At 43.7% G+C, this 14,362-nt stretch overlaps 1 protein-coding gene across 2 annotated transcripts; it reads right to left on the reverse strand.

Annotated features, from left to right (window-relative positions):
* Nucleotides 1-3,604: 3,604 nt before the first annotated feature.
* On the reverse strand, nt 3,605-4,525 carry LOC133922244 (eukaryotic translation initiation factor 1A-like). Of its 2 annotated transcripts, XM_062367483.1 has the most exons (2): nt 4,250-4,525; nt 3,605-4,210 (listed from the first exon to the last, which is right to left on the reverse strand). In XM_062367483.1, the coding sequence occupies exons 1-2, from the start codon at nt 4,352-4,354 to the stop codon at nt 3,926-3,928; spliced, it is 390 nt and encodes a 129-aa protein (XP_062223467.1). In that variant the 5' UTR covers nt 4,355-4,525; the 3' UTR covers nt 3,605-3,925. The 2 variants fall into 2 exon arrangements, with proteins under 2 accessions (XP_062223467.1, XP_062223466.1); XM_062367482.1 differs by having other exon boundaries at nt 3,605-4,504.
* Between the last annotated feature and the right edge of the window lie 9,837 nt (nt 4,526-14,362).

Genomic DNA, 14,362 nt, shown 5'->3' on the forward strand with positions numbered 1-14,362 from the left:
CCCTCGACCTACGGCACGGCCTATCGGTCACCGTGCCGTGCCGGGCCAGCTTGAGCACGATTGCGGCCCGGTGGCACGGCTGGCCCAACAGGTACGACAGGCATGGGCGGCCCAACGACACACAGGTGGTTTGTCGGCACAGCCGGCCCGATAAAATAAAAAATAGTTACAAACTAAAATAATATATAGAAAATAGATAAAAATATGATAAAAATATAGAAAATAGATAAAAATAGCTACAAAATTAAAAATAATGTAGAAAATAGAAAATAGGCAGGCCTATGTGTACCGAGCTGGGTCGTGCCCGTGCCGACTCGGACTAGGTTATGCCCGTGCCGGCCCGACTCAGCCGGCCGTGCCATGCCTGGACCATATCTACAGTGTCGTGCTCAGACCGGCCTAATAGACACGGCCTATTTAGACATCTTTAGAGGTAAGATATCAATAAACCACACACAGATAAACCACATGGATAACTACCCATAATACATAATAGCCTATTTAATCTATGGAGCATCACTTTTCTAGTAACATCTACGGAGAGTGAAATGACAACATTGAGCAACAGATTTTTGAGATCTCCGCATATGGACACACTTAGGAGAGGCATCAGAGGGGAAGTTGATGGGGGATACACCTGGATGTTTGGCGAATGGTGGCATTTGGCTTTTCGTCTTCCTTTGATTTTGAACACATAAGAGGAGGAAAGGGAGTCTCTACATTGTTAGTGTTTTCATCTGACGCTATCAAATGCAGAATGGCCGTATAATAATGGGTTGCACCTCTTGGGCTTAAAGGAGCTGAGGCTCGTGAAGGCCCTCTATCTTTCAAATCTTTCTCTTTTTCATTTTGTAATATTTATAATTAATCCATTTATGTATAGAATTATGATTTTTGTCTCTTATATTCACTCAACAATGTAAAGATTCGATTCAACGGCCTATGAAACTTAAATAAATAATTTGGAATGACATGTGCAAAATTTTGTATGTAGTTTTTTAAGCGGTGTATTCACTCACCTTTGATATGTTGACATCATTCAAAATTGATCTTGTATTTGAAACCAGAGTTCTTTTATCACCATGGCCATGTTTAAATTCTAGTTTTCAGATGGTCCCCCAATGTAAACATTCTGTGTTTTTTTTACACCTCTCGACTAGATACAAATATAGCATCTGTTCGTACATGCACATACATAACACACACCACACCACACACTCAACACATACACACAGACCTACATCTATACGAAGCAAAGCGTTCTTCTGGGAATCGACGAAACCATCCGGTTCCGTAGGTAACGGGCACGTTACAACCCCTTTTAGCTCTACGCACGAGAAGCAGACCTAAAATTAAACAGAAAAATCCCGGTACAAACCCGTATTGAGCAACGCTCGAACGACGAACGCGCGCTGACTCAGACGCACACGCCGTCCTTGCCAACCGAGCCGACGCTCGGATGCCCACTTTGCCCGTCTGTTGAGTGCCAGGCGAGGGCATCTGCGCAAATTGACCATGTTTCCCGTCGCTAGACTTAATGTTTCAGCTTGGTTCACATCTAAAATTGTTTTAGCATTATACAAATTAAGTAACCCTTTCGAATCTGCGCATATTGATCATGTCGGCCATCGCGCTAACACATCTTCAAACAGTACAAAAGCAAACCCAGCTGCAGTCACGTTATCTGCAACTGCAAGCAGTGCTCAATGCCGTGAATCAGAGAGGTCGATCATCGTGTTTCTTCCAGATGCCCACACCCTCCTTTTCTAGCAGATTCTAGGTGACACGACTCACCGGACAACAGGCATCCACAAGTCGGCAACCAAGTGGCGTTATTCTGCTCATGAATGAATTATTGCCATAGGGACGTGCGAATATCTAAAGGGCAGCACAAACAAATGCCAAAGCTTCATGTGCAGCTGCCATCTTCCTCCAGTTGCACAAAGAATCATTCGACTAAATATACTATCTCATTTTCGTTTACTTGCCACCAGATTTTTTATTATAGTAATTTTAATATTACGTTTTTTCTAAAAAAGTTTATAAATACTCAAATGTATATAATACTCTTGAAGTACATTTCACGCAAATTTAGTGATACGAAAATTTTAAGTATCTATAAACTTTTCGTAAAAAAACGAAAAAGTCAAAATTACTACAATAAAAAGCTAGTGACAAATAAATAAAAACAAAGGTAGTAAAAAAAATGAAATGGGAATCACAATAGCCTGTGATATGAGAGAATAATTTTTTTATGGTACTGCGATCAGCTCGAACGGAAAATAAGACGGGAATACATCATGCTCAGTTATACACAAGTCACACCCCTAAAGCACAAAGCATGATGTGGAGAATGCAAATAATTCCAAGCAACATGTCAAAAAAGGAGTTACTCAAAGCAAATAAACATGAAAGCGAACAATAATAAGCCATTCGTTTCTTCTGTCTCAAACAGAAAGTACTGGTTGCAGGTAACACCTCAAACAGGATAAGAGGAGCTATGTTTAAGAGGAGCACAGTTTCTTCAAGGATAAGGATAACATAAGCAACAGTGTACTAAATGATATAGTTCAAAAAAACAATGTACTGAATGAAGGTAAAAGCAGTCATTACTGATCATGACAAAATAAACATGGCTAAATATAAGCATCGATCGAATCTCTCTCTGATGAGGGACGGGAACGGGCTAACCAAACCGGTCAATCAAGAAATTTTTGCATACGAACAAAATCAGATGCCAAACACGACCATATCGTTCTTGTTAGTTTCAACCAAGCATACTTGTGCCTCAATAATATCACAAATATATTCCAACAATTTCTTTTACCAATTCCAAAATTCTTTCCAACAGCAATTCAATTACTTTCTCAACTGTCTTCCACCTGTCAAAAAGTGCTCGTCTCATTCTAGAGACATACTGACTCTAGTACAGAATTTAATGATTTTGCCACACCATAACATCAATGAAATAACAAGTGTGACTCCAGTCGTCAACTTAAATCAGCAACTAAAGAAGCCTTGCTCCAGATACAGACTTCAAGAATAATATTAATCCCCACAGTATGGGGACCAAAGAAGAGAGAAGCGAAGGACTCAAATAATCCAGGAAATGACAAGCGCAATCGGTTGTTGTATCTAGTTATAGGGTGACTACTACAAAACCACAAAAAGGCATTCGTATATATGAAGCGTTACAGTATAAAAATGATACAGAATGGTATATAACTAATTGTGTTAATGAAGAGGAATGAACGCAAAGGATACAGCAACGCAGGGCACAAATAGCATAGACAGAGCAATGCGTGATTCTGCCTTATGTGAAAGCATAGAACTACAATCAGTTTATACTCAGGGGAAAAATTCAGTAGTTGTCAAACTGCATTGAATATCATCCTTGATGCCCAGATTGCAAGAAGCTTTTCGTGCTATCCAAAGGCTACAAGCATATGTGATCATAAAGACAAGCATATATGATCCCTCTCATGCGTCTAGACCAGCAATGAACCATCATACAACTCACTAATCACTCAAAGGCTACAAGGCCCACATATCCCAAATTGCAGCAAACCAGTTGAACATGTGTCAATTGAACACGGAAGAGATAAAAACAAAATTAAATCGCACCCAATTACATTACAAAAATGAGGAATTTGATTCAATTCCAATCCATTCATGTTATTACTTATAGCATCATTTGGACCCACGATTATTAGGCAGAAGCAGAACGGCCCTCAAATCCTTTTACACAGGCCTCGGAGGCCTCGCCGCCGGTATCACACAACACAAGTCACAATACCACGTTGCATATTTTCTTACTAGTCACGAAGACAAGCATAACCATCACAACAACAGAATCAGATAGCTATTGTTTGCTGTATACCAATTACCACGGCCGGCCGAGGGAGGTATCGACGAGGAGGGGTGATCAGATCTTGTCGATGTCCTCGTCCTCGAACTGTATGTAGTCGTCCTGCCCGGCGGAGTCCTCCTCGTCGACGACGCCCTCGTTGAGCCTGACAGTGTCGGGGATCTCCCCGTAGGCCTTGAGCAGCCGGGCCTCGTCGTTCATGTACTTGAGGATGACGTCGGCCTTGTCGTCCTGGTAGTCGCGGAGGCCCACGAGGACGATGTCCCCCGCCGCGATCCACACCTTCTTGTGCATCTTGCCCCGGATGTGGCAGAGGCGCTTGGTGCCGTCGATGCAGAGCGCCTCGCAGCGGCCGTTGCCCAGCATCCGGGCCACCTGCGCGTACTCCTGCCCGTCCTCCTTGAACACCAGCTCGCGCTTCTCGTCATCCGCCTCGTTCTTGCCACGCTTCCGGTTCTTGCCTCCCTTCCCCTTGTTCTTCGGCATCTCCGACCGGCTGCTTGTTCTCGCGGCTGGGGCCTTGGTTACCCTCCCCTAGCGCGGTTGATCGAGGTAGCGCTGGGGAATTTGTTGCGTCTTGTTTGTGCTCCTCTGTGTTGACGACGACGGGGAAGCTTGCTTTTTTATTGGCTTTATAGAGAGGAGGCGGCGGGTGAGAGGGGGTGGACGGTGGGGATGGGTCGTCGGGTTACCGACGCGGGCTCTAGTCGTGGCCCGCCACCGGAAGGAAGATCGGGGCAAGAGTCTTTTCTTTCTTTCTTTCGGTTGCTTGGAGAACCGGATACCTACCTGGATCTTTTTTTTTAGGTCTCTGGAGTCTGGAACATTTAGTGGTACCCATATAGTGTGACTGGACTCGTCATGGTTCAGCGCCTGCTCCTGGGTTGTTGTCCGGAGCAGCATGAGCTCTACCAAATGCCACCTACTTGAAGCCAACAAGAATTTGAATCTCTTCATTCTTTCCTCTACTAATGGCCCGATGAAACAAGGGATGGAACACGGATTATAAAGAACTCGAAGCCACTGCTAATATTAGATGTAAACAAGACATGTGGAAATAAAATGATGCATCGATACTTGGAAAGAAAAATAAATGTTTTAGGAGAAGAGCATAATGATCTTCACAAATTATACAAAACCATTTATGGACAGTCAACGTCCCGCTTCCATTAGTATACTTCGATGCGAATTTAAAGAATAGCACTTTCAAAGAACTATTTTAGTTGTGAAAATGCTACTCAAAATTTGGTTCTCACCGGTGTAGGCCATTTTATTTTCTTCCATCCCACTTCAACCCTAATTCGACATTTTTCTCTTCCTTCCTCTTTCTCTCTTTTTGCTAGCATGAAAGTACATTAGTAGGCGGCAATGGTGCATGACTACTCCATGATGCTTGAGGCCTCCCGTCCATATGACCTAGCATGTGCCCTGTGGTCAGGGGCGAAGCTAGGCATCGGTCAACTTGGGCTTTAGCCCCCATGCCACAATTTTTTAAAGACCCCAAACCATTCATAGCTGTGCAGCTAATCAAGCCCACGAGTAGTTAGCTCATAGAACACACGAACACACAATCTCTTAGCTCATCTCACCTCGCCTCACCTGATTGGAATTGGAGAAACGAAACACCCACACGATCTAGCCTGACGCATCGACGACATCCACGGTGGCCTTAGCCAGCCGCTGTGCTCTCTGGCTACAGTAATTACTTAGTGCCGTTGCTGCAACCCACCCAACCGCAACTCCACAAGGCTCCATGGTAGTGGCAGACGTAGGAAAGAGTTATTCCTTCTCCACCTCTCCCTCCTCTTCTCCCTCTCTCTACTTCTCCCTCCTACCTCTGGAATTCCAGCTAGTAGGGGTCTTAAGAACCCCTAGCCCCCTGTAGATTTGCCCGTGTTGCTTGGCTATAGCTCCCCACATGCGTAGGTTCTCCTTCTCTTCTTCTTCTGAACCTAAGAACTAGTTCCTTAATCCTTAGGCTTATAGGTTAGGAAGGCTAGAAGTGCCTATTGGAATGGTAAATTGTAGTAAATTGGGATCGATTGTAAATTTTTTGTTGATAATTTGAGATGCTTTGTGCCGATAGGTAGTATAAAACTACCATATAAGAGTACCTTATACGTATCCAGATCCACTAGGTTTTCTTGTATTCTTGGAGAATATGTTCATGCCTCGGAAATAAATCCTTTGATATATGAACAGTAAAGAATGATTGTTGGAAGAAGAAGGATCTTCAAAAAAGCCTATATATAAAGAATGCTTGTTGAAATATGTAGATCCTTTGCATGGGTCATATATAGATTGGAAAGTTGAGGAAAAATTTGAATCAATATCACCACAATGGAAGATAGAAATGAGAGAAGAAATTCTAAAAGAGTTGAATGATAAATTTGAACAAATGAAGAAAGCTTACGATGAAAGATTTGAAATTCCACTCTTGGATGAAGATATAATGGATATTGCCAGACATGGGCAAAATCCAAAATAAAAATTATATGTATGAATGTATTAATAAGTAATATCAATAATTGGAGCGTGGAAGACCCATGCATATAATGCAGAAGACGATAGACCTGAAGACACTAATAATCGGAGGCATTCATATAAAGACGAAGACACCAATAAGTGAAGGCACTCAGGTAGAAGCGAACAAAAGATAACTTCACGTGGGTTCACGTGGTTTTCACGCTTTGTCAGCCGTCGGCAGGCGAATATATTCCAGGCTATGTGATTCCTGGCTACTACCTAGATAAAATTAAATAAGGAGGAAAGAGCCCCTCTCGCGCTATAAAAGGCAGCTTCAGGCACCAGACACCAGACCACCAGCAGCCTTCAAGCATCCTCCAGAGCAGAGCGAGAGCATCTATAGTACTCTATCTCATTCCTAATAATAGTCCACTTGTAAAATAGGCTATATTGAAGGAGGAAATTGTGCTACCACCTCTATAAAGTAATCTTCCGTGTGTAAGTAAGTTTTTGGGGTTCCCGAAAGGAAAAACTATTTGTAAGCTATGCTTATGGAAATGAAGTAGTGTTGTCTTTGAAAATCCCTTGGTTTTCTAGTTTGTCTATATGAGATGAGTTTTTATGCCATGTACCCTATAGGAGAAACATCTTCAGTAGTTCTCAAGTAATCCCTGCATCTGGCATAGCCATAATAGAGGAAGGAGAACTCTGTGTCCGTAGAGAAGTGTTCACTTTAGGTGGAATTACCTGGAGTGATGATAAAAACTTATCACATATATTCATGACTAGAGATATTCAGAGAAAGCTTTGCTACTTCTGAAATAATCTAGCAATAAGAATGGTGAGTACCGAGTAGGATTTTTACGACTATTGTGCAATCGGCTGAATTATTAGTTTCGTCAACCTGCAAAGATCCTGAATAGCATCACTAAATACTACTGAAATAAAAAAAGGTCACTTTCAATATTGAATATTTTGTTATTATTGTTACTACTCAAAATAGTGTTTTAATAATATTAAATCAACTCTTTACTATTCACATGGTGTGTAAACAGTACTAAATAGTACCTAAATAGTACCAAATAGTATCTAGATAGTAATTCTTGAATAAAGAATTGCACGCAGAATAGTATCTAAATAGTAATTCTAGAGGATGAGTTAATTCTATATCCTTACACCATCTCGTGCTTACGATAAATATTGCTTATCATTATCTTATTAGTGAATACTAACTCGAATTTGAATAGTAAAATTATATATATATATATATATATATATATATATATATATATATATATATATATATATATATATATATATATATATATACGGACCCAAGAGACCCTGCGCAAGACAAAACACAAGCCCATCGCATAGGCCTACAGAAGTCTCAAGCGCACCACGAGCCCTAAGCCTTCAGTATTCGCAATCTACATCAGCATCTTGCCGAGACTACACGCAAGAAGCCCTCGACTGGGTTTAGATCCTATCTAAACTAGCTAAAAACCCCCTTTAATCTGTCTCGAAGATCAATACCACAAGACGTAGGACTATTATCCTTCGGGAAGCCTAAGCCTATATAAATCTATGTGTTCTGGCGTATGATTCGGCTACAGGGAGCATCCCCTACTTTATTCATATATTCATAAGATTGGTGGTTTACTAATCATCGACAGCTGACGCCGTTCATGGGGATTATGACCAAAGATACCAAATTCTCATTACACAACATGTCGCTAACTCCTCCCAAGTCTTCACCAAAAATTGGTTTCTCGGTCGAGGAGTTCTACGACAATTTTACCCTCTTGACCGACAAAGATCCGATGGTCAATTGGGTGGATCTCGGGGACGATCTTACTAGTGACTATTACAACGATAAGGTAAGTCATTTTATGGATCAATATGCTAGAGACTATGACATCGAGCTCGAATCGCTCGATGACCAAAATGATTGTGCAAGCGACATTCGCCGCAAGTTGGGATCTTCCCCCTCGGCTTTCGACAACAGGGATTGTCAAAGAACCTATCTGAAGGCATCCTCCAATGACAAGTCCATGATGGATCTGTACTCCTCCTCTACCAGAGCTTACCCCCGAGAAGTCTTTGCAACCGGAGATGGGGGCACTGGTCCATCTAATCGTGATGACAATCATGCAAATTCACAGGATCTCGCTGATCTGGCTGCAGGGAACAACAATCAACCTGCACCGATGACAATGATTTTGATAAAAATCCCAGTGGGAACCTGTATCTCACATCTCCCAATCATCAACAAGGAACCTAGCATTTAAGATATGCAACGACTCAGATGCTCCTACTTCTATAGGATGCTCTTCGAAAGCCCCCTGCTACAGATCTGACTACCCCTAAAGGCAAGGGATGGCTCAACTTGATGGACGATATAGCTAAGGAAGCTCAAGCTCAGTAAGAGAACTCTCATCATGTAGTGGCTGCAAATAGCTCTAATTGGGGGAAGTCCTGTGCTGGTCCTTCTCATGACGATTCAGATCTAGAAAGATGTAATCCCTGGAACAAGATGAGCCAAGAGGATAACCGAGCTCATCACCATCGCAAGACCTCATGGATCAGGAACCACCCCATCACCGATCTACGCAAAGTCATCAACAAACGAAGACACTCAAGGACCTCCTGAGGAACAGTCGACCTCTCCTCGGTGACCAAACCGGAGGTCACCCAAGCATCGTTCAAGTAGAAGCCATGGCCGGTCTCTGACACCAATGGGTAGAGCTCCTGTCGCTACCTAGATCAACTAGTGTGCCATCAATGGTTTTGATAGCCTTTGACTCTAGATCTATAGAGGGTTAACTGGCTAGCTTGGTTCCGACCCATTTCAATCGAGAAGTACAACAAAATCATTAATCCCATTGATTCCTCCAAATCTACACTACAGCTATCCAAATGGCTAGGGGGATGATAAGGTTATGGCCAACTACCTCCCCACAATCATTGAGTGGTCGGCCAGAACCTAGCTAACCAATCTATTGCCATGGAGGATCTATTCGTGGGAGTAGCTCTGCAACTTATTTCGAGCAAACTTCCAAGGCACGTATGTTTGTCCTGATAAGAAAAATGATATTTTACGTGTTGTGTAGATGGAGAAGGAAACCTTGCGTGAATTCGTCTGACACTTTAGCAATGCACAGAACACCACCCCAAAGATAACTGACTATGATGTCATCCAGGCATTTATTCAAGGGGTCAGGAGTCACCAGTGCACCGAGGATGTCACCATGCATAGAAGAGCTTGAGACGGTCAAAGAACTAATGGAGATCATCGACAAGATGACCACTCCTGAGGAGGCTTTCCTATTCATCAAAGAAAGGGACCAGTGTATCAAGCACCCTCAACCGGGACTTGATGACGACTCGTCGAAGGCAAGCACAAGAATAACTCTAAGGGAGACAAAGGTAAGAAAGCTAAAACTGATGAAATTTTGGCAGATTTTCTTGATAAGCGTCTTGGCTCATCCCAGTGCAGGGGAAATCAATTGGGCATTAGCAAACGCTCCAGCAAGCCCTAGTGTGAGTTCCACCAGACCAATGGTCATAGCCTCCAATAATGTCGCATCTCCTAGAAGCTTACCAAGGCTGAGGTCAACAAGGCTAAGGGAAAGAAGACCCAGCATAGGGAATCCAGTTCTAGCAATGACTCGGGAATAATGTCTTACATGGAGGAGGAGAGAACTATTGAAAACATGTTTGGCAGCTCGACATCCTACGAGTCCAAGAGGCAGTACAAGACTGTGGCCCGACTAGTACTTACAGCTATCCCCAAGAATTGTCAGGCCGTCAAGTGGTCAAATGTCAAAATATCTTTTGGCCAAGATGATTGCATGGAGAACTTCATTTGTCCAGGCACGTATTTTTTTCCTGATAAGAAAAATAATATTTTACATGTTGTGTAGACGGTGAAGGAAACCTTGCATGAATTCGTCTGACACTTTAGCAATACACCAAACACCACCCAAGATAACTGACTATGATGTCATCCAGGTGTTTATTCAAGGGGTCAAGAGTCATCGGTGCGCCATGGAAGAGCCTGAGATGCTTAAAGAACTAATGGAGATTATCGACAAGGCGGCCAATATCGAGGAGGCTCTCCTATTCATCAAGGAAAGGGACTAGGGCTTGAAGCGCCCTCAACGTGGACTTGATGATGACTTGTCGAAGGGCAAGCACAAGAATAACTCTAAGGGAGGTAAAGGTAAGAAAACTAAAACTGACAAAATTTTGATAGATTTTCTTGATAAGAGTCCTGGCTCATCCCAGTGCAAGGGAAACTAGTTGGGCATTGCGAATGCTCTAGCAAGCCTTGGTGCGACTTCCACCAAACCAACAGCCATAACCTCTAGCAATGTCGTATCTACTAGAAGCTTATCAAGGCTTAGGTCGACAAGGCTAAGGGTAAGAAGACCTAGGTCGCAACCTAGAGTAGGGACTCCAGCTCCAGCAATGACTCAGACACAATGTCTCACAAGGAGGAGGACAGGACCATTGACCACATGTTTGGTGGCTCAGCATCCTATGAGTGCAAGAGGCAGTACAAGACGGTGGCCCGACTAGTACTTACAGCTGTCCCGCCAGGCCATCAAGTGGTCAAATTTTATAATCTCTTTCGGCCAAGATGATTGCACAGAGAACTTCATTCAGCCAGGTTGCTTCCCAATAGTGGATGAGCTTACAATCAACAACTACAAGGTTACTCGAGTGCTAAATAATGGAGGGAGTTCTTTAAACATCCTCTTCATGGGTTCACTCGATGCGATGCAGATATATCGATCTGCCATCAAGACAGTTATTTAGGCCTTTCATGACATAGTTCCTGGAAACTAGGTCACACCTATCGGCCAGATATCACTTCCTGTCACCTTTGGGAAGCCCGATAACTTCCGAACGGAGAAACTTTTGTTTGACGTGGTCGATTTCGAGATCGCGTACAATGCCATCTTAGGATGACCAACCCTAATCAAATTCATATTTGTCATGCACTGCGATTTTCAGTGAAGATTCCAAGGCTTGAGTGAGTCATCACCATTTGGGGCTGCAGCTGCACTGATGCAAGTCTATGCTGTGACAAGAAGAATCTCAACATGATGACTTAGAAACAACCTGACAAGGAGACCAAGAACTTGAGGCTCAAGGTGGCTAAGAAGTCTTCATCGCTACCATGACCAAAACGTCTGAAAGCAAACCCGATAACTTGGGGATGTGGTTCTACAACTGGTTTGGAACCAATGTTATAGCAATAAGCTATCCATGAAATAGGAGGTTCCTTGTACATTGATTAAATATAATCATCTTGGGCCATATAGGTTAGAAATAGAAGATGCTCGTGTCCTCAATAGTTCATGAAATGTCGATTACCTCTGTAAGTTCTATATGTAAGTACTAAGTGTACTTTTATGTTAATAAATATCATATTGTCTGAAAAGTTACATGAATACCCTTTTTGGACTTATCTTTGTCCCTTGCACATTAATGTCTTGCGACAGGGTAAGCCGCTATTAGGGGGCTTAATGGGTACTCGTCACTGAAAACTAAAAACAACATATTTTGTATGCACCAAAGTGGATTCCAATAAGAGTGGATGATCTTCTAGGTTGCGACCTTGAAGCTGTGAAAAGGTTTCTTATCGTGTCCATGAGTGCTCGAAGGCTACGACACTTTCACTCAAGTCGGACCTAAGGCTGACTATAATAAGCGCCCCGAATAGTGGCTGATGTTTCCTGAACTAAACGGAGAGAGAAGCGATTAAGGCTATGCATGATAAGATGCCAAATGCGTTTGATAACCTAACTCCTACGAAACTCCCATATCAAGAGCAAACATTTTAGATAAATATCTTAGTTTCTAATAGAATATTTAGTTCACATCACATACTGCAGGAAATAAAAAGTCCTAGGTGATGACATGAAGGTCATCGTATCCATGTACCCCTTTGTCGGCCCATGCATCTCCTCTACCAGTTGGTTCGCTAGGGAACTCCGCCTAGAAGACATCGATGTCAATCTCCCGGTAGTGCACCTTCACGATCGTCAACACCCGGGCAACCGCCTCCTCTGCACCTTGCTAGGCCTGGCTCAAGATGTGGTCCACCACCACTGGCTAGAAACCTCAAAAAAATTCAGAAGCCTTTGTCACATGGTTGGCTAACCTGGCGGCACTAGCGTTCTCCATATGCTCCACTGGATCCCGACTCCGTTGAGAGCGTCCTAGAACATTTCCAGGGCCATGGCGAGCTGTTGTTGGAGGGAGCTTATCCAGGACCCCTCCTAGGCTAGGACGTTACTAGTTTCGGATAGCTCTACGCAGAAAAGACATTTGGTTCAAAAGAGACAAGCATAGTACAACCATGACATCGGGAAGATTACCCCGAGACTTGTTGTCTAACTCGGAGCGCAACCCCTCCTTCTCAGGAGACTCATTGGAGAGCTAGAATCCCATCTCGTCCAGTCAACAGTCCTTATCGATGACCTGTGTTCTTTCTCGGCCTCGTGCCCGGCTAGCTGAGCCCTTAGCTCTCAGACTTCTCTACGAAGGGTGTGCATACGCGACATGGCCAACTGCGAAGCCCTAGGTTAGCACGCATAAGTCTATTAACTAAACAATTGTCTTGTAGAGTAGCATTCACCACAAGAAAGGAGCCTAGGAAGTCCTCCAGGTTGAGACCGCCCTGAACTCAAGTCCCCTTGATGACATCCCTCTAGGGCATCCCATAGGGAAACCCATGGATAGTTGGCTCGGGTTCCTCAGGTGATGCGACTTTTGCCTCCACGCTTCCTCTGGCAGAAGCCAAGGCCTCGGCAAACTCGTCCCCCCATCCTTCACCCGGATTTCTTTCATTGGGTTCAGAGAAGTTGTCCTCCTGAGGTCAGGATTCTGGGGGCTCGAGAGCAAGTGATGGCGCTCCATGTGGTGCATCTCCCTTCGACAATCTATGAGAAAGAAGCTAAAGATCACGTTTCTAAAACATAAGAAGGGTATCAAGATGAATATATGTACCTCGGCTTCTTCAGGTCTCAAGACATCCTTAACTTGTCTAGGTGGAGACCCATTCTCTTGGATGTCTTCTGTGGGGTGACCACCTCGACCATAGTTTTTGGCACGCATAAGGCCATCTCAGTCGAAGTACAGGTGTAGATGACCGTCTTTTTGTGATCCTGGTCCAGCATCTACTCGTGTTTCAAATTAATCTTTGCCATAGCTATAGGGGTTCAGCGAGAAGCTCGAAATTACTAGAGGTACAGGTTACGGGGACAGAAGTGCGAGGGCTGGAGTCAGAGCTGGAAGTGGTGCCACATGGTCACTTGCTGATTGGTTGCCTCTTGTTGGGCCCATGGCATCCTTCGGCACGTCATCGCCGACAGTGGATGAGGCTAGCAACGTGGCCATGACACCTCCACTTCTGCTTGGGCCTGTGGCCTCCATGACTTCAACAACGTCCAGATCCTCATCATGTACGCCTGTGTTCTTGGCTTCTAGGTTAGGCCTCCTGTGTCCCACACGCTCCATTATCTATGTAGACTACTACCCTGAATTAGGACTATTCGAAAAAAAAAGATGCCCGGAAGGTCTCTTGTTTCTCTACCTTCTTGCAGCCCATGATGCCCGGAAGGTGGGGGGGAAGGTTAGGGTTTTGGTGGCGGTTGCAGGCACAAGACTGAGGATGAAAAAGGAAAGGGCCCAAGGAAGACGATGATGAAGAACGAAAATGTCGCACGAGCTACCTCAGTTCCCTTTTATACAAGGATGAAGATGCACTTAATGATTCTCTGACTAGAATGATAATTGTTCTAATTACAACTCGGGGCCACGATCTTCTGTGCTAGCATCTCATTGCATTTAATGCTCAGAATCTCTTTCGACGCATGCTAGAGCAGTTGAAACAGAACCCCAGGGAAACCGATGCACTACCCCATCAGACGTGCACAATTTTCAAACATTTTAATGATCCTTTTCCAGGGAGAGATTCTCTTCACCACTACGCAAAATTTCCGAGCAGTGAAT

Source organism: Phragmites australis, chromosome 6, assembly GCF_958298935.1.
Source record: "Phragmites australis chromosome 6, lpPhrAust1.1, whole genome shotgun sequence".
In the NCBI taxonomy this organism is placed as follows: Eukaryota; Viridiplantae; Streptophyta; class Magnoliopsida; order Poales; family Poaceae; genus Phragmites; species Phragmites australis.